The sequence below is a fragment of the Aythya marila genome, assembly GCF_965140915.1.
Source record: "Aythya marila genome assembly, chromosome: 2".
NCBI lineage: Eukaryota > Metazoa > Chordata > Aves > Anseriformes > Anatidae > Aythya > Aythya marila.
The window spans coordinates 151,962,027-151,981,137 of NC_139043.1; the positions used below are offsets into that span (position 1 = coordinate 151,962,027).

The 19,111-nt window shown below is 41.9% G+C and overlaps 1 protein-coding gene across 1 annotated transcript in view; it reads right to left on the minus strand.

The window, feature by feature from the left end:
• Positions 1–477: 477 nt before the first annotated feature.
• Positions 478–19,111, minus strand: part of COL22A1 (collagen type XXII alpha 1 chain) — a gene marked incomplete at its 5' end in the record, with an annotated part of 198,133 nt that continues 179,499 nt past the window's right edge. The window contains 16 exons of the mRNA XM_082755403.1: positions 478–899; positions 1,396–1,473; positions 2,322–2,504; positions 3,939–4,005; positions 6,218–6,397; positions 6,702–6,746; positions 7,001–7,036; positions 8,778–8,849; positions 11,439–11,492; positions 12,841–12,894; positions 13,889–13,942; positions 14,885–14,929; positions 15,601–15,654; positions 16,743–16,796; positions 17,607–17,660; positions 18,999–19,052. Of these exons, the coding sequence (XP_082611529.1) occupies positions 712–899; positions 1,396–1,473; positions 2,322–2,504; positions 3,939–4,005; positions 6,218–6,397; positions 6,702–6,746; positions 7,001–7,036; positions 8,778–8,849; positions 11,439–11,492; positions 12,841–12,894; positions 13,889–13,942; positions 14,885–14,929; positions 15,601–15,654; positions 16,743–16,796; positions 17,607–17,660; positions 18,999–19,052 (1,272 nt within the window). The 3' untranslated portion in view covers positions 478–711. The remainder of the gene's footprint in view (positions 900–1,395; positions 1,474–2,321; positions 2,505–3,938; positions 4,006–6,217; positions 6,398–6,701; positions 6,747–7,000; positions 7,037–8,777; positions 8,850–11,438; positions 11,493–12,840; positions 12,895–13,888; positions 13,943–14,884; positions 14,930–15,600; positions 15,655–16,742; positions 16,797–17,606; positions 17,661–18,998; positions 19,053–19,111) is intronic.

Genomic DNA, 19,111 nt, shown 5'->3' on the forward strand with positions numbered 1-19,111 from the left:
CTTGGGTGACGCAGCGGTAGGGAATTATGTGTGCACTGACAATGAAAAGCGGATTTGGCAACCCTGAGCTGATGGAGGACAGCATCACGGCTTTTTGCAGAGGCATCTCCCTGGCAGAAGGAAGATAAGCTTCCAAGGAACACATTGCCTGTCCGTAAGTGTCTGTCCACTGTGAGCTGAGTATATTGGAGCCATCTTACCCAGCTTTGGCATGGGTAAGATGTCTTGCCCTCCTCCTCTCCATGTAGATGGCAGCTAGCACCAATAATCCTGCAGTCAGACTGTCTCACAGTTAATGCCCTGGCTGCACAGTGCAGGATTTGATTTCAGTTTCAAAGGTGAGAGGTAAAGCTTTGGAAAGAATTAACATCATAAAAAAAAAAAAAAAAAAAAAAAAAAGTGGTATCTGAATTGTTTTGCATAAACAGCTACACAATGCATCCATGTCGTATGTTCTTCAAAAGAGAAAAAAACACTTATTTTTAATGTTTTAATATGCCCTGGTGTTAGAGAAAACAAGAACAAATTCACATATCACATCAAAGATAATAATAATAATAATAATTAATAAAAATAATCTGACCGACCGGCAGCATTTGTTGGCTTTAGAAGGCCTCCCATGAAAGAAACACAGTCGAAGACATCCGAGAGCTCTTGGCAGGCTTGATGAATTCAAGTTTTAAAAACAAGTCTGGGGATGCTCCCTGCATGCTAGGGCCCTTTGACATTGGCGGGCCTGGCAGCCAGGCTTGCATAGTAAGCGCACTGAGTGGGGTCACACTGTCCATTGGCTCCTGGAGGTCCCTGTGGGCCCATGAGACCCGGCACCCCAGCTTCACCTTGAGGGCCAGGTGGTCCTGGCATCCCATCTTTGGCATAGCCAGGCTCCCCTGGGAGGCCTAAAATAAAAACACAATGCCCTTGATGAGTGGCACCCTTAGGGTACCATACTCAGCAGTGCAACATCACAGGAGACTGTGGTACTCCCACATGGGATGCAGGCATCAGCCTCTACAGTTTTGGGTCTGGTTGGCACTTATCTACAAGGTTATGGCAAACATGGATCCTCTGAATGCAAGATTTCCACCCTGTATGCACAACTCTACTATGCTTTCACAAATGTAGAGTTTCCACATTGTAGAGTTTCCATATAGTAGAGTTTCCACATTGTTATGCTTCAACAACATGGGTTGTTGAAAAAAGTGAAAAGTGGACAGATGTTGAAAAGTGGCCAGATGTGATGCTAGTGTTAGGTTTCTTCCCTTTGGGCCACTGGCTACAGAAACTGTGTATGCTGTTATTTATGTTATCTTGATAGTTTATCTAATGTTGAAGAGCCCTTGTCTTCGTGACTGTTCTGAGTGATGTTCTGTGGCGCTTTCTGAATAAACATACCTGGAATTCCTGGAGGACCTATTTCACCTCGTTGGCCAATGCCAGTATCTCCTTTCTCACCCTTTGCTCCTCTTTCTCCTGTAGAGAGGGGAAAAAAGCAACAACAATAAATCTATAAGCATTACCTGCAGATGTAAATAATACTACCACAGGTCTTCCATTCACACCAATGCCAATATATTTGCTAAAAAGCTGTTCCTAATTATGGTCACTCCTCTGAGATGGGGCATAAGGAGGAATGAAGACCTGAACCACTCCAATTCTGATCAGAGGTAGAACACACACTCTGCAATTGCTGGCCACATTCACGAAATCTGCTTTAGAAGACTGAGCCTGCTTCTAACATGACTTCTAAGTGCCACTTAGAGGCTACTAACAGGAGAGGTGAATACCAAAGTTGTTAAGCAAGTCCACTTACTACTTGTATCACTGAAACATCTCAGTAAGTCTGCCCAAGGCAAAGTAAGACCATGATACAAACTTAGACACTAGAAAATTGGAGGATACTCAAATATCTGGCAAGTTATGGGATAACTGTATTTAAAAATAAACTAATAAAAGGCTTTCAGAAAATACGACTCTTAGGGAAACAGTTTAACCAATTTGAAGCATGAACATCCACAGCATCCATGGGCATCCACAGCTTCTCTGGGCAACCTGTGCCAGTGCCTCACCACCCTCTGAGTAAAGAATTTCTTCCTAAAAGTAATCAAAATCTGCTCTTTTTTAGTTTAAAAAAATTACTCCTTGTCCTATTTAAAACCATTACTTGTCCTATCAATGTCCTATCATTTCCTAGCTCTTCACCAGAGCTGCTTGTCACTCACCACCTCAGATATACTCCTGCTACCCAGTGCCTACTCTGAAGAACACACGGTAGACACATCCCTTTATTGGAATTCCTGAATGTATCAAGGTTTGCTCACCTTTGGGGCCAATGGGGCCAGGTAGCCCTTCAGACCCAGTCTGTCCAGGCCGGCCAGGCTCTCCTGGAGGGCCGGGTCTTCCTGGTAGTCCTTCTTTCCCAGGGGGACCAGGAGGTCCTGGTCTGCCATGGGATGCTTTTACATGTGCAGGCTGTATCTGAGCCAAGAGATAGGCTAACTTTGCTGTGAAGAGAGAGGAATGAATGGGTTTGTTAGACCAGAAGGTCAGTGCTCCAAGACATGAGAGCCAGAAACAGTGTCCAGTAAAAGAGTGTCCAGAAACAGAGTCCAGTAAAGTCCATGTGTTGTCACAGGGATTATGTGTTATCCCCACATAATCCTTCCCTGCTAGCAGTGTTGGTGCCTCACTGGACCTTTCTAGATGATTTGAACATTATTTTCTCCATAGCTTCAATCCTCTCCTGAATTTCATGCTGAATCCTAAACACTTCTCTCTGTTCCTTGTGCACCAGGGATCTGAAACATCATTTCCTTTAATTGTACAGTTGGTGGACTTCTGTAGAACTGTGATCATTGCTGATCTGAAAATAAGAGCCTGTCTGTATTGCTTCTGCTACCCAGTGAGATGTTACATGGCTGCTCTGTAGGGAGAAAGCTTTCTTTTCTTGTTCTGGGCTGTTGTACATGTGGAGTGAAAGCCAATGTACCCATCTCTGCCTGTGAAGTCAGAAACTGTGACTAAGGCAGCTCCCTGTGTCAGCATGTTCTCTGATTTCCATGCAGGCACATTGCTTGTGGCTTCCAGATTCAAACCCTAAGCAGCCTTGAGGGCTCTTAAGACATACTTAGCATCACAAAAACATCCTACAGAATGAAGGGAAAAGGGTTTTCTATGTTGACTTCAATGACGCAAAATCTTGACTGCTTTTAGGCTGCAGTGGAAATCGAAGTCTGAGAGCATGTAAATAAACTCCTTCAAATAAATCACCTCATTTCACCACGATCTCTGGAGTGGAGGAAAATTCCCATGGATATGTTTCAGCTGCTCCAAGAGCTGTGTGAGGAGAAGCGCTACAGCTCTGCAGTTCACTGTCAGTAGTGGTCTGCAATTCATATATTTTGAGAGAAACAGCAGCCTAGATTCACCCTGCACCCTCTCCTCATACTGGTGGGTATTGAGTGTCACAACCAGAAATCAGGAACGTTTCTCCTCCAGCTGGAACCTCAAAGCAAGTTTACCAGGGCCCATAGTCCCTCTGTGGGCTTCTACTCTGCTTACTTTCACTTCCAAGGCCCCGAATGAATGTTCTAATTTGTGTCTTCTTTATTCCCTACCATCTGAGCCCAGGCATCTGCAGGAATGATTCTAAAACAAAGCTGTGTTGGGAGCAAAAGCCACAATGTGATTAGCACAGGCAATGTCCTTAGGCTGAAGAGGGGAGAAAAGCCCCTGCAATGGGAACATCAAGCCTGGGGAATGGTAAAGCTTGCTCAGCACGTTTCATTTTACACATACCTGCCTTCCAGGCAAGCTTGTTGCAACATCACCTCCCAAAAGCAGAAGAGGTTCAGGTGCCAGTTATAGCACTGCAGCTATGGGAAGTGTGTTTGATGCACTCAGATCTATCTGTTGGCTTCTCAGAGCTGATTACTTACCATCTAGCTGCTTAGCTAATTCCTCTTGGACGAGTCTTCTCAAAGTCTCTAGAGATGGAGGTTCCCCCTAGGGAGTAATAATCACAGTAATAATAAGACATACTAATCACAGCCAGGAGATGTGCAAATGAAACTTTTGATGAAAGGCTTAGAGGGTTGCATTTCTCCACCTAGTGCATACACAGGGCTGCAGGGACTGCCTGGAAGAAGAACATAAAGGGACTCAGAACATCCACAGTTCCCACCTGGCTGTCAAGGTGTAAGCAGGGAGCCTGATCAGAGGACACAGTTGCTCTCTTTCCTCATTTCCTTCCTAGATAAAATCTCCCTCCTATACACTAACAGGGAATGTAATAGAAATTGAATCAGGAGACTTCCTCTGCTCCACTAGGCCATGGTGGACAGCCTACCTGCTTCCTCAGCTCTGCACGTTTCCTTGAAGAGAGAAGTATGTGTGCCTCCAGAGTAGTTAAGGAGAGTCTCTGGACTTGGTATATGCGCTGATACTGGATGCATCGCCTGCTGACAGGCCTTATCTCAGCAGAACAGAAGCCAATTCACACACACGATGCTTATTCTTCCAAACAAGCACAAGCTTTTGCCTGATTCCAGGCCGCTGAAGGGAGACAGAGAGATGGGGCTGCCTGGACTCGGTTCCTTGCACAGCCTCCAAGGGACAGCATCTTTTATTCCCTCTCTCAGCTCCTTTGTGTGACAGTGCTGTTAAACAGCTGTAATACCCATTAAAACTCAAAGCTGTGTAAACAACAACACTGGGTGTCCAACTGAAAAACTGATGAAATCATTTTTGGTAGACTAGAAGGAGAATATTTTTGGCTGAGGCTTTCCAAGACTATAAAGTAATGGTTTTAGGGTAACTAGATGCTTATATTTACATATTTCACAAACTCAGAAGAATAATTTTAGCTGTATTTTAAAGATAAACAATTTTGAGCGCAAAAGATTAAATATTTTCCTTTATAATTTGTAAAGTGATACGTTTCACTTGAAAAATTTTTCATTTTTTGGTTAAAATTCTTCTTTCAATTTGTGACAATTTTGAAAACATTTCTGATCAGCCTAAAATTGGCATTCTTCTGTGAATGAAACTATTCACACAAAAGTGTTGTTTTTCACCCAGACAAATCCTTTTAACATATAAGGACTGTGCCCTCTGTTTACATAAACTTAATGAGGTCTTTTGAACCAGAAATAATTCCTTATTAATAACTGTAGATTTTATTAAGTAGCTAACAAACATTTCAATTTTAACTGAAATAAATGCTGATAGGTATGGAGTTGGTCCATTTGCTGCCTCCTTCACAATTTAAATTTTGCATGAGAACGAGATGTGTTTGTTGGTGACAAAGAAAAAAAAAATGTCATTACTACTAACTACTTGTGACGTCTCTTAGTGAATATCCCAATAAGTAAACATGGTTGTGGTACATAATTAGAAGGCTTACATATTATCTTTTGAAGTTTTAACCCTATTAGTTGCATTAAGTCTCCATAATCATCACTGGATATCATCAAATCTCTCTGTGCTGTTGAGACGTGAAAAAAATGCTTTGTCTAAAATTTACCCAGCCTTTACATTACAGATTACTTTACTGTTTATTCCCCCCGAGGTAGTCTCAAATTCATCCTCAGGATGGGCATAGCAGCTTCATTAGTGTCAGTAGTTGTTTCCATTCTTCTACATACATTACCCTCAGGCACTCTCAATAGCTAGATTGTTTCCCGTTAGAAAGAGAAAAAAAAAATATATATATATATATTTATGTATTAAATGAAAATGGGATTTCATGAATTCTGATGAGCTGACTACAGGATTTCCAGGAATAGAGCAGTGACCTTTCTGCAGCTTAGTGTTTTGTCTCTCATAACAACCAGTAGCAGAGGAAGGCATAAGAACTCTACGTGAAATGCTGTGCGTTAACACCCATATAGGAAGAAGCTTTTTCAGACTCCAGGTACCCATGGACATAGTCTCATGACCTGATTAGGCTTTTAGAGATATAAGGAGTCAGAGACTGGCTTTGGCTATGGGTCTGAATTGCTCAGCTCTCTTGAAGTCCAATCTAACACCCCCACACCAAATCTCTACAATATCTTACAGTTCTGATTTTTATGTATGAAGAGATAAGAGATAAAAATGCTGCCTCCCCTTTGTAACATATCCTTGTTCAGATTTCTGTCAGCCTTACCATAGGAGCTTTTCGGATTGTACTGTGGCAGTAAAATTACCATACAAAGCCCTTATCTGGCAGCCTTACCCTTGGTCCTGGAAATCCTGGCTGTCCTGGGGGACCAGGAGGTCCAATCTGCCCCATGTCTCCTGGTGGCCCATGGGGACCCATCAGTCCTGGATGACCTTTATGACCAGGTATCCCAGGTTCACCTGGAGGGCCCTTTTCTCCTTGAGGGCCTTTTTCGCCTTTGATGCCAGGGTCTCCCTAAGCACAAAAACTGACATTACCACCACAAAATAAAAGACAAACTTCTGAGTTCCAAGCACAGCAAAACACAAACAGCTGAGCTGGCAAAGTTACTGAATACAACATCTGGTGCATTACAAATGATCCACAAATTATTACTGACGCTGAATGATTAAAGAGAGGGCTGGGAGGAAAGGGGAAGCATAGCAGATCTCCACAGGCCACACTTCACTCTTAAATGACCCCTTACCCTGGCCCCTACCTCAAAATAGCTGTTTTTATTTCAGTGTAATGAAATAACTAATAATACTTTCCAACCTACTCTGTCTCCTTTGGAGCCAATTTCACCTGGTTTCCCTGGTGCACCCTGCAACAAAATAAAGGTGAGCATGAAAGAGCTATCCATAATAACAGTAAGTAATAAAACGTATGCATTCACAATGATTCTTGCAACCTGGGGAAAATACATTTCCCTATTGGTCCCACAGATCCGTGAGAGCTCTCTGTTTGCTCTCAAATATCAACAAATCAAGAAAAAAATGAGTTTGTTGCAAACCAGGTAGCATCCTCGATGTTTTTTCCTGAGACACTAGCACTGAAACAACCAGGAGTTTAACTTACCTCTTTTCCTGGAGGGCCTTTTTCTCCTGGATCTCCCTGAGAAGTAGAGAGAGTGGATTTATGACCGTACTGCAAAGACTTGGAAGACCAACCCTTCCTATTAACCAAGAGTCTCACTTTCTGTCTAAAGCACAAGTTTTCTACCACACAGTAGTGGGTTTGGACTATTTATTGTCAGCCTACTGCTATAGGTCATTCCTGGAAAAGCACATCCTATTGAGAAAGGATTTTTAGTAAAGCTATATACCATGTATCTGTTTGTAAATAAAAGGAAAGCACATCTACAGAACCAGCTGAGATCAGCAGAGATATTTTATTGAAAATGCATTTCTGCTTTCAGTAAGTTCTATTTCCTTTTCTTACAGATGTTTCACAAAGCTTCCTACCCTTTAACTTGGGCTGGTTTAGCTTAAGCACTGCCAATGTTATAGGCATAACTGTCTAAAGATGTAAGGGATGCATATTTGGTAATGAGAGGTATCATCTTGTATCACAGAAGCTGAGATAATGGATAGAGAGTCAGTTATAAAACAAATTCTAGCTTGAAAGCTTGCCCATATTTTAGAACTGTATCAAATAAACTCAATTTAAATAAGCACCCCATCAGGATTTTTTTTTCTATACTCTACATTTAGAATGTGATAATAAAGCAGTACAATCTTTGCATTTCAGGAAAAAAAAAAAAATCACTGCAGTCCTGGAGCATACTGATGGAAACAAAGCAAACATTAAACTACAGGTTGCTAAAATTCTGCCTGCATTCCTATATCATGAGTAGATGGATTCATCTTTACAATCCATTTACAATTCACACATGTGATCATATCTGTAATGTGTGTATGCAGATGGCATTTTTCCATAACCTGGCAATACGTGGAGTAACTTCCACTTTGCTAGCATACGTCTCCATATGCATGAGCAATGCAACTAATCACAGATGTGTGATCACATCAGCTCCAAATCAGGCAGCATCAGACCCACTTGAGTATTCCTTAGGGCCACTTCTGCTTTAAATGGCCACCGTGTTTGCTGCCTTAAATTAATTTTCCAGAGAAATATTTTTCTTCTCTTTTCATCACAAAACTCCCTTACTGATCATTAAAAAATAAAAAAGGAAGAAATTCTAGATTCACATAAAAACAATTAAAATCTCATTTTGTCACACTAGAGTTAGAAATGAAAATATTTACCTAACATTCACCTTTTCTACCCTTCTAGTGGAATGTAGTAACTTATTTTGCTTGCCTTGGAAGGGCTAAAGACACTGGATTTCAAAGCTGTGATATTTTCATGTGAATATTATTTTAAATCAATTTGGGAGATATTTACATGTTTTAATTGCAGTTTGCCTCTGTTGCAGGTAACAAAGGAATTTTCCTGGGAGCAGCAAATATCAAGAATAACCATATTACTATCTGCACTTAAAATTTCTGGATTTAGCCCTTCTGGAGTTCATGCAGAGACATAGACTGGGTAACTCAAATAACCCCATACACGTATTGAGAAGACTGTTGAACCATCCCAATTAATGTGCACATTACCAGGGCTGACTGATAAATACCAATTCATTAAATGAGATTACAGTCATTTGCCCATAAAAATAACGCCAGTCTTTGCAGACCAGTTTCCTTTGGAAGTAGAGCATATGGCTTCTGGTTCTGTGAGATCTCCTGCCTATGATTTCTACCTAATTAAAGAAAACTATGTCCCACCTTCATCTGCCCACCATCTAAAAGCAGGTAATTAGTGGCTCTAATCCATCCCCAGACATACTTACAGGTGGTCCTCGGGGTCCTATGAAGCCAGGGAGTCCTGGGCTGCCATTCTCTCCTTTATTTCCTTTAGGACCCTTTGGACAGAAATGAGAGATACACTAGCAGCCCTTTCTCCACCACCTCTTTTCCAGAGCATGCACTTACAGATACATTGGAATATGCAAATTTCACCGTAGCAGCAGGGCTCCTAAAACTGACAAGGAAAGGAAGAACAAAGTCATTTAGAAGAGCAGATTGCAGATACCAGGTCTGCATTATTAATAAGCTGTGTGGGGTCCCTGTGAAAGGATGAAAAGAAAGTGACAATTATGGAAGTGACAGGAGGTATGTTCAGCAGCTACTTCTGGTGCTGCATGGTTTCTAAGTTGTCATTGCAGCCGATGAAATGCCGCGATGCACAACAACAGGGAAGCAGTGCAGATGGTCATATAGCTCAAATCTGAGAATACAATTAACAGACAACAGCTACTGAGCTTCTCCTTTGCTCTTATTTTCAGGTTCAATTTAAAAAACGTCCGCCTTTTACTTATCTCTTGTGATGTTCTGCCAAACTGTCCCATTTTCTTACAGATCAGGGCAGCTTAAATGTCAGTTCAGGAAACAGATCCATTTCACATATACTTTTTTTTTTTTTAAATTCTTTTTTTTTTTTTAACCTTTTATTTTCAGAACTTTATTTGCCACCTTCTAATTCAGAATGTAACCTTTTTTTCTTCTTAGAATGAAACCTGCCTTTATTTTAAGCTCATTTTCTTGTCAAGTGAATGCCAACAAATCAAACAGGCACAAAGCACGTGGCTGTTGAGTATGCAGTGATTTGAAGCATTGCTAATGTTGCACAAAAGAGAAAAGTCTGGAGTTTCTAGGGGTTGGGCCTCAATGTCATATATAGGCATGAACACGGTAGAGCAGCATGGGCACTGTCAAACAGCAGATGCAAAAGGAGAAGGCTCCTGGCAGGTGTTGCCCAATGTCCTTGTGATACAAATCAGCAATGGTGAAGTAGTTCATAAGGTGGAAAAGAAATCCTGATTGTCACAATCATCTTTCTCTCTTCTCCTTTTCTTCAAACAGAAATATTGGCTTGTCACACCAAATTGCGAAGGAAATGGGTGCATTTCCAGACAAGGCTGGAAATAAATGGAGTAGTGTACAGCACAAGGAAACACTTCTCATAATTACCTTTGTGAAGGAGAGAGAATTCATTTTCATGACAGAGAAAGATACTGATGAGATGACTGTCTGTTCTGCTGACCAACACTGTCATTGTTTCCCCTTTCTCATCCATCTGACTTTATCGTTTTTCAATCTCTTACGTTATTTTTGGACTGTAAATCCTCTGGAGCAGAGGCTGCTTTAGTTCTGTGTTTGTGCAGGAAGCGGCCTGGTGAGACCCTGGGTCACCATCTGACTGTCTAGGTAGGTAATGTGATAACATGATGATGATTAAAAGCTAACCCCTGTTTGGCACTCACAGAGCATTCCAGAACCGCAGCAACCTTGTAAAACACATGGGGAGCAACCAAGAAAGCCAAAAAGCAGTAAGAATTGGGAGGAGTGGTTGACACGATAAGAAGAAATGGAGGTTGAAAGGGCAAGAGCGAAGATCTATGGGGTAAGAGGCAATGGCAGTGGTCCCAGTAAGTCAAAAAGAGACTGTGGCAAAGACAAAAAAAGCAGAGGATTATTGTCTGTGGAAAGGCTGGCAGACTGCACCACCCAAACCCCACCTGCATGTTATCATCTCCCCATGCACAAAGGTGTTGTTTGCTTCTCTGCAGCCTCATGAGAGAAGACATCTGAGCAGCAAAGCAAAACGTGCTCAGGGCACAAGTTAGTGGCAAGGCTGAGGTTGCTTTATGGTATTGCAAGGGCTGAGTGCCACAAAGGTGAGCAAAGTCCCACTACAATTATTTTTTCAGATTCCTATGCCTTTTGTTTCTGTCTGAATTTACCATCCCAATGAGCTGTAATGTCTAGGTGGTCAAAGAGAAGGAAAAGCCCTGCACTGCAATAGGTGCTGGTGGGCACAAAGGTTCATCTGCATGGGTTTGGTGAATCCTGAACAATTTGCAGCAGAAGAACAGAGAAAAAACAACAACTGCTTTCTGTCCTCCTTACAGCCCTTCATTACCACGTTGTTCTTCCACACACAGGATGCCCCCGGGGGATTCATTCTGCTCTGTGATCTTGGTTTACTGCCCACTGCCTGCTCTTTTCCCAAGTGCCTGGGGAGAATTTTTCTACTGCTGCTGTTCCTCCATGGCAGCCTGCCAACTCCCCGAGGCCATCCCCTTCCCTGTGACAACTCTCTGCTGGCTACGCAGTCTCTGCTTGGCAAAATTAAATCAACTTGTAAAGATGAGGCATGCCAATCTTTCCTCCATACCAGGTAATTGATCATTTCTTTTTTTTTTCTGTGAACAGATTTGCTGATTAAAAAATATAAAAATAAAAAGATGACCCAGCTTGCAGCTCAATTCCAGGAATATAGCCAAAACTCCTCTGATGTTGTGGCCAGGCAATGATTTTCAGGTCACTGACCTCTACCTTCAGACAAAGCAACTTATAAGCTGCTATACATAACCCTCTCCATCTATACTTCATCCGTCACCTCTCCTTGATGTAACTGCTTGCTGCAAAGGGAACTTTGTTATACTTACTGGGTTACCTGCTGGGCCAGGCTCTCCTGCAGATCCAGGCAATCCATTCTTGCCCTAGATGAAAAGGAAAAAAGTTTAGTGAAGTAACATATACCACAATCAATAAAAATATCCACCTGCTGCTATACCAGCAGGGATTTCACTAACATCGTCCAACCTCCTCTTTTGGGAGATTACAGAGTAAGGATTTCCTATTTTCAGTCAACCCCACAACTTCTGCATGCCTGAGTGCATGGCTAACCCCATCACAGGATAAAAAGTCATTGCATTGGAGTTGACCATAAAGACCAGCCTTTTTACTGGCAATATTCAGAATCATACCTCGTGCTTTCTATTAATCAAGAAACAAAGCAGAGGAAAAAAAAAAAAAAAAAAAAAAAAGATAAACTGATACTTTGCCCTCCAACATATAAAAACCCAGGTAGCTCTTCTCCAAAGAAGAACATGGCTTGGGGTGGTAATTTCCTTCTCCTCAAACCTTTTTATTCATTACTACTGTTGTGAAGGGGCACAACACATTAATGACTAATGCCAGCAGTCCAGGAATAATGAGATAAATTACAAGGTAGACAGAGGAGCTCTCCATATGTTCCTACAGTCTAATCTAACCCCCTACCCTCCTAGCTTCAAGGGACCTGCCATTCCAGCTCCTGGCATTGCTGGCTGAATCAGCATTTTGCCCAGATACGGAACATGTTACAGAATTTGTTTCACTAGCATGTCTTCCCAGAAGGAAAAGAAATCACTCTTATTGCAAAATAATAAAGATATGCCCAGTTTCAGTGACTGAGACCTGAATCCAAATTTGGAAAGCTCTGGGTTTTAAGAGAATTGAAGTGCCTGTTAAATTAATAAAAGTAATTTTTCAGACATCCCAAATGACACTTTCTGAAATGTCAACTAAATTGCCATTTCTCCACTGAAGATATAATAAAACTCTACATGTGTTCAATTACATAAATCTTTTTCTTGAAATTATGCTTTTTTGTCAGAAAAGAGCATGACAAAAATGAATGGTGTCACATGAACCCCAAATATCTCAAACAGGGCACCTGCAGTTAGTGTCTACCTTTGAAAACCATATTCTGAGGCTCTGCAAGAAGTGATATATCAGGGGCAGGTCTGGAATATGAGCATGTCTGACACTGCAGTCCTGGCAGAAATCATTAAACTCTCCCACCAAAGTCAGAAACCAACAATACTTTGTGCTCCTATTAGTCCTCATTGGTTTCCAGCAATATACTTCTGATTTATTTATTTTTTTCCCCAGAAAAGGTAGTGTTTTATCAAACTTCACCCTGATTTTGCATAGCATTCTTCCAAACCAGAGGTCTGGGATGCAGAACATCCCCAGTAAACCCAGTGTATCTCCAGAAACTGCTTGTCAGGAGAGAAAACTCACCGGCTGCCCTCTGAGTCCTCGAGGACCCTGTGGCCCTATGGGACCGATATCGCCCTGAAATGAAGAAAAGTATTCTGGTGAGTGGGAAATACCTGACAGGCAAGCAAAACATCATTTAAAAATGTTCCTATTAAATTACATTGTTTGTGTATTAGGGAAAAACAACATTAAAGAAAACCTTCACTACCTCCTTCCAGGTAGTGGAAGACCACTCTTCTGAAGTGTAAACATTTATCACCAAATGCAGTCTGATTACAAGCAGAACCCATTAGCATCAGCTGATTTTGAAGCTGGATTCCTCAGGGACTGGACTACATTGTTCTCTCCTGAGCAACCTGCTTCTGTATTCTCTGAGGGGTTTCCCTAGGTCTACCTGCCATTTTGCTTTGTAGGGTACCATTTACAGCACAACAGTCTTCCAGTGATACTAGGGGGGTGCAAATGAGAAACCACTTCCCCAAATCCCACAGCAATGGCATATCAGCCACCTGGTACATTGCTCAGCAGCTGCTGCAGGATCCTTCTTCAGTTATGCTCTCCAGAGACTTTGTTATGTGACTGCATTTGATGTTAATAATGTCAGAGGATCTGTTCGTACCATCTCTCTTTCCTCCGAGCAGCAGCGTCTCATTCCACGAGTATTACATAGATTTTGGTTAAGCTATGTGTGCAGTAAGGTACAGCTTTTGCAGGAGAAGCGTGACGGAACCTGGCCCAGTGGGACCTACAGAGTGAAGCACGGCTCGGGGAGGAGTGGCAGAAAGCAGGTCCACGGCTACACAGTAGAGCCTGGGATTTAAACAGCACAGATCTCTCTGCTTTTCCAAAGATATACCTGACATTTAAGTGTCAGCAGCCGAGTGGTGATAAAGGCTCTCAAATTCCTCGTTACCTTAATGAGCTTTGTACAAATCATTTCCTGTGCACTGCTGCGGTAATTCGCCCTTTATTGCAATTTCTGCGGTTGTTTTTAGGGAGGGGTCACTGTGAATGAAATTTTTCATTTGTCAGGGAGAAGATTAATGGCTGCTCAAAATAGTACACTTACATCCTTCCCTGGTGGTCCCTCGCGCCCAGCAGGACCTGTCGCACCTGGTTCCCCCTGCAATTCAGCAAAAAAGAAAGGGATATCAGCTCAAGGTCAATGACAGGCCAGCAACACCTTTGCAAGTGGTATGGGGTTTCTGCAATATCGGACTGAGCTCAGTGATGACTTTTTAAAGCCATTAAGACCTTGTACATCATACATGTCACACAGATTACAAAAATAACTTGGAAGCGTCTTCTGAAAGTGATGCATAAGGCACTGCTCCTAGCAGATTTGTTACTGCTACGGCAGTGACTGAAAACCACCAACCTATTCATGGTATAGAAACTATTGTAAGGAAGAAGGGATGAGGAGCTCTAGCAGTGGACTGCTCAGCTAAGCTCCTCTAAGCAAAGCATTTTCTTTCCCCATGGAAAATCAGAATTACTAAGGCAGAAAGAAGTTCAGTTTTGTTTTCTACTTTCTACACTAGGGAGCATTTTGTACTGCATTGCTCAGAATAGAGAAACCAAGTTCTTATGCAGGACTTGAGTTTTAGGCTTCTTGAGGCACAGGCAAGTAAGCCAAATGGCTAGAAACACTTCTATTCTCATTTCTGTATGTTCGTTTCTTATCTCACTCTGCATGACTTAGGCACTTCTGGAGGAAAGCTGATTCTCATCCAATGGATGCAGTAGCGTTCCTCAACTTGTATGTCATTTGTACCAGTAGGATACAGTATGGAGGCATCCTGTGAATATTGCTCACAAAGGACTATCTCAAAGGACTATCATTAGAGAGCTCAGATCTACCAGCTGCCTCGCCTTACCAGCAGTAGAACTTCAGCAGAGGGAATGAAAACAGCTGCTGTGATTTTAGGCTGTGGAGTTGTGTTTGAAAACAGCCACGTTAAATGCAGGCCCGCCATCATTTTCACCTGTAGCCCTAGAAAGGTCAACTTCAATTCATAAAACCTTTCTCCAAAATACCACAATGCATGCAGTGCATGTTGCTTACCCGGGGACCTGGGGGACCCGTGTCTCCTCTCTGTCCTTTGAAACCCTGCAAAAGAGAATGAAATAAACCATCGCCCATTACTGTAACACATGGAAGAATGACAATGTTCTATCTAGAATGTGCACTTAATAACTTTCCCTGTTTTCTTGTGGTTACAAGGGACTGGTCAACATGGAGCTGCCATGTGTCAGGCAGCAATTAGGTAGAACAACGTCTCGGGGAGATAAAAGTCCTTTCCACAGCTCCTTAGGCTGCAAGACCAAGACTATAGGGTATGTATTCATGGTATGACCAGCCCAAAAAATCATTTAGCTCTTAATTTCATCATTTCTTTCCTTTCAGGACACATAAGAGAGCACAAGAGCTACAGGTGTGTCCAGGTGTCTGGTAGAAGGGGTGTCATGAGGTTATCTGCTTTAAACTCTAGGTGAGGAACCCAATCTCCTTTAAATTACCCTGACCCAAGTGTAGGACCTTGCACTTAGCCTTGTTGAACTTCATTAGTTTTGCACAGGCCCACCTCTTAAGCCTGTCCAGATCCCTCTGGATGGCATCCCTTCCCTCCAGCACATCAACCACATCACACAGCTTGGTTGCAAACTTGCTGAGGGTGCACCCAATACCTTTGTCCATGTCACTCACACCTGATCACATCAGTAAGGGTTGTCAGCTGTCTGACAAAAGCTTCCCATCTATAATACAGAAGAATTACCTACCGGTAAGCCTCTGGCACCCTCCTGGCCTGGGAGCCCTGGTTCTCCAGGTTTTCCCTATGGGAAACAATCATGTTCATGTTAACAAGGCTCTCAGGTCCATCCCTCTGCTGTTCAAAATTCTCCCCACTCATACCCTTAGGTGTAACGCTGAGAATTGTGATTGCCTGAGGTTTCTCCAGCTGTGTCTGTGCCTGAGTGTGCAAGGACAGCAGTGACAGAGACATTCCCACACGTCGATCACTGTCATGAGCGCACCCTTTGAATTTCAAAGGCACTTACACCTTTGGACTGTTGTAACTTTACAGTGTTTTTACTTCTGAGGGGTAATGCACACAACTGCAGCAATACCTAGTCAGCACATATAAAATCATTATCTGCACACAGAAACCATGTGTTCTGATGCAAGCACACAGCTGTCTACAGCTTTTGTGACAAGCACTGCTCCACTTATTGGTTCCCCTAAATGACTGGGGACCTGGCTCCTTACAGAAGCACCAAGTACCATTTGGCAAAGAGGATGGAAACTCCAGATTCTGCAAGCACATTCTTCTTCTAACAAATACAGTTGCAAGGAATTATATTCATCTGATTTATTAACATCTCCCTTTCTCTGATTTATTAGCATTTCCTTTTGGCTTACAACCTTATATCTTTTTTTTTTCTTTTTTTTTTTTTTTTTCCCCCCTCAATAAATGCAAGTATAGACTAAGTAGAGAACAACAAATACAAACCTCTTAATTCTGGATAACAGAACTGTCAGAGAGCAACCCAGAAAAGGGTTCTTTAAAGACAACTCCTCTAAATTTTTTACACACCATAATCTTCTCCCTAAAAATTGGATCCCCAAGTTTAATGCACAACCTCCCTTCTCTGCAATATTTGCAGTAGTTGTAAAGGTGGAATCACTAGGTTTTAGAGTATTTATGGCAGCTGTAAAAGTAAAAGAACCCAGTTTCTTTTCAAGATTGCTCGTACATGAAAGTTATAAATTGATCAAGACAATATAGTCCTTATGGTGTTAAAAAAAGATGTGCCAACAGATTCCCTGCCCCCACTGAGGAGTCCATAGATAGGCAGCTCCAAAAGCAATAACTGGATGTCGTTCATGATTGCCTGAGTGAAACAGCTTTAAATTACATTACCGGTTCCCCAAGAGATCCTGGCTTGCCATCTTTGCCATCATTCCCAGCAATGCCCTGTTAATGAAATGCAAAGCAGGGGATAAGAAGAAGTTTATAGAATAGATTGGAAATTCTTTGTCAGTGTGAAAACTCACAATAGCAAGTCTGTTCCATTGTGGCATTACTTAAGTTTGTCTAGCCCTCCAAAAAGTCTGATATTTCTACAGTTCAGCCATAAACCTGCCCTTGCCACACCACTATAGCAGCACAAACTGTTTCCCTTTTCCATATGGCAGTTCTATGGGGTTTCCTCCTTTTCAGCAAGGTAAGTATGCCAACAGCCTTAAAACAAGATTCTAAAAACAGCTGTTATAAATCATTATAACAGCATTATCTTCAATCAACTAGACTGCTTTGCACTGGAGATAGTTCTGTCCCTATCTCTATTAGGCATAAAAGCCAAAATAAAATATTGTACTAATATGTTTTCCAGAAGAGAAGTGTTTATGCCCAAGATGCACTTGATCTTAAGCAAGTGCAAAGGAATTATTTTAACTATGGACTGAGATGAAGATGGTATTCCAGGCTATGAATCCTCATGTCCTCATACTGGAGCTATTAGGTGATTTTTCTGCTCTACATAAGAGTATTTATGACAAAGAACAAGGAGGCGGATGAGGAACAGGCCTGTTTCACATTGGTAATAAACACTTAGATTTAAAGTGATCAAACACGGTGCTCATTGTGTCCTGTATCAAACACATAGCACCAATATGGTAGGTACCCTTTAAAGATCACACAAAGCATTCAAAGCACCCCAGAAATGTCACCTGTGCTTATAAACAGTTAAATGTACTGAGTGAGAAGGAGCTGAACGGCACTCACTGGAAGTCCTGGCACACCTGGTGGGCCCTGTGGACCTGGAGGGCCATCTTTACCCTGGAAAGAAAGCAGAAACACCGTGGTTCAGACAAGTCATGCAGATGTTTCTCAGATGAAGAACCATCACATGCTGCATTTGACAAGGGACCACTGTGAAAATCTGGTCTTGCAGCTCACATCATACCATATACAGGTATAAACCTATATATAGGTTTTCTTGAGTTCATTCCTGCATAAATTGGAAAGTTTTCTTTTAAAGCAAAACATCCAATATTAATTATAAGTTGTTACAGATGGAGAAACCACTAGAATCACTAGTATTTCTTTTTCTGCAGTTTAATTATATTTAACACTGAGTGCTTCTTGCATGAAGTGTTCAGCCAGAAAATAGAAGGCCTATATTTTATATCTGCTGAATCAGCAGTTATGAGAAGTGCCTCATTGACTGTCCCAAGAAAGAAAACCTGTCTTTTTCTACAGGACTGACAAAAGTACCCAGCGTCCTTCAAATTATTTCTGCCTTAACCTGCTTTTAAAAAGGGAAGTCCATGTAGTCTTTGTGCTCTCTGCTGGGAGCGCTCACTGATTTCACAACCAGAAAGACCATTACTGGTCCCTTATGATGAAGTTCAGACTGAACAGATGTGCAAAAGGTGTCTTGCTGATTAGGAAACCTTGCTCTAGAAATTAATCACAGAATTACACAGTCCTAAATCATGCATTACTCCAGGATGGTTCATTTTTCCTTTTCACACTTAAGTAAGCATCAATCAGACTGCCGTCAGATTACCCATCTCTCCCAGGGTTTTGTGATGCATTACCATAAAACAGCATCTGAACACTCTTCAAATAAAACAGCAGTAGAAAAATTCTTCATGGACTTCTTGAAGTTTACATCTGTACTCATATTTTCAGTGGTGCCAGGGAATGGTCTAAGGGCCTGGGATCTGAGCAGTCTGTGCTATGGCATTCTTCAAAATGGTGCTGGTTTGTTTTGACAATCCCCAGGCACAACTCAGGTGTTATCCTGGGTCATGAGCCATCCTAACAGATTAAGTCATCCTATTATAGTGGCTACAAGATGTTCATATCAAGTACAGATAGACGAGAGGTACAGAAACCTCCTTAGATGGTAGGCAAAGGTGCAGCAAAGAGGTCCCATGGACTGGATTTTCTCTCTGGCTAATTTGGAGTTCCTTTTGGTGAGTAAACAAAGCTTCAGGAACAGAGTAATCTGCTGCTATTTGTGTGGGTCCTACTTGCAGGTGTAGAGATGTTTCAGATTGAATAATCTGGGGACCTTTCAAAGGACATTACATTGGTTCCAGCTCAGCTTTACTTCACAGAGCTAAGTCTAGGTAAGGCTAGTGGTGTAACACAGAGCGTAGAGCTTACTATGTCTCCTGGGTTTCCTGCTGGTCCTATTGGTCCTGGTGCCCCATCTGGTCCCTAAACAAAAACAAAAACAAAAACAAAAAACAAAAACAAAAACAAAAACAAACAAACAC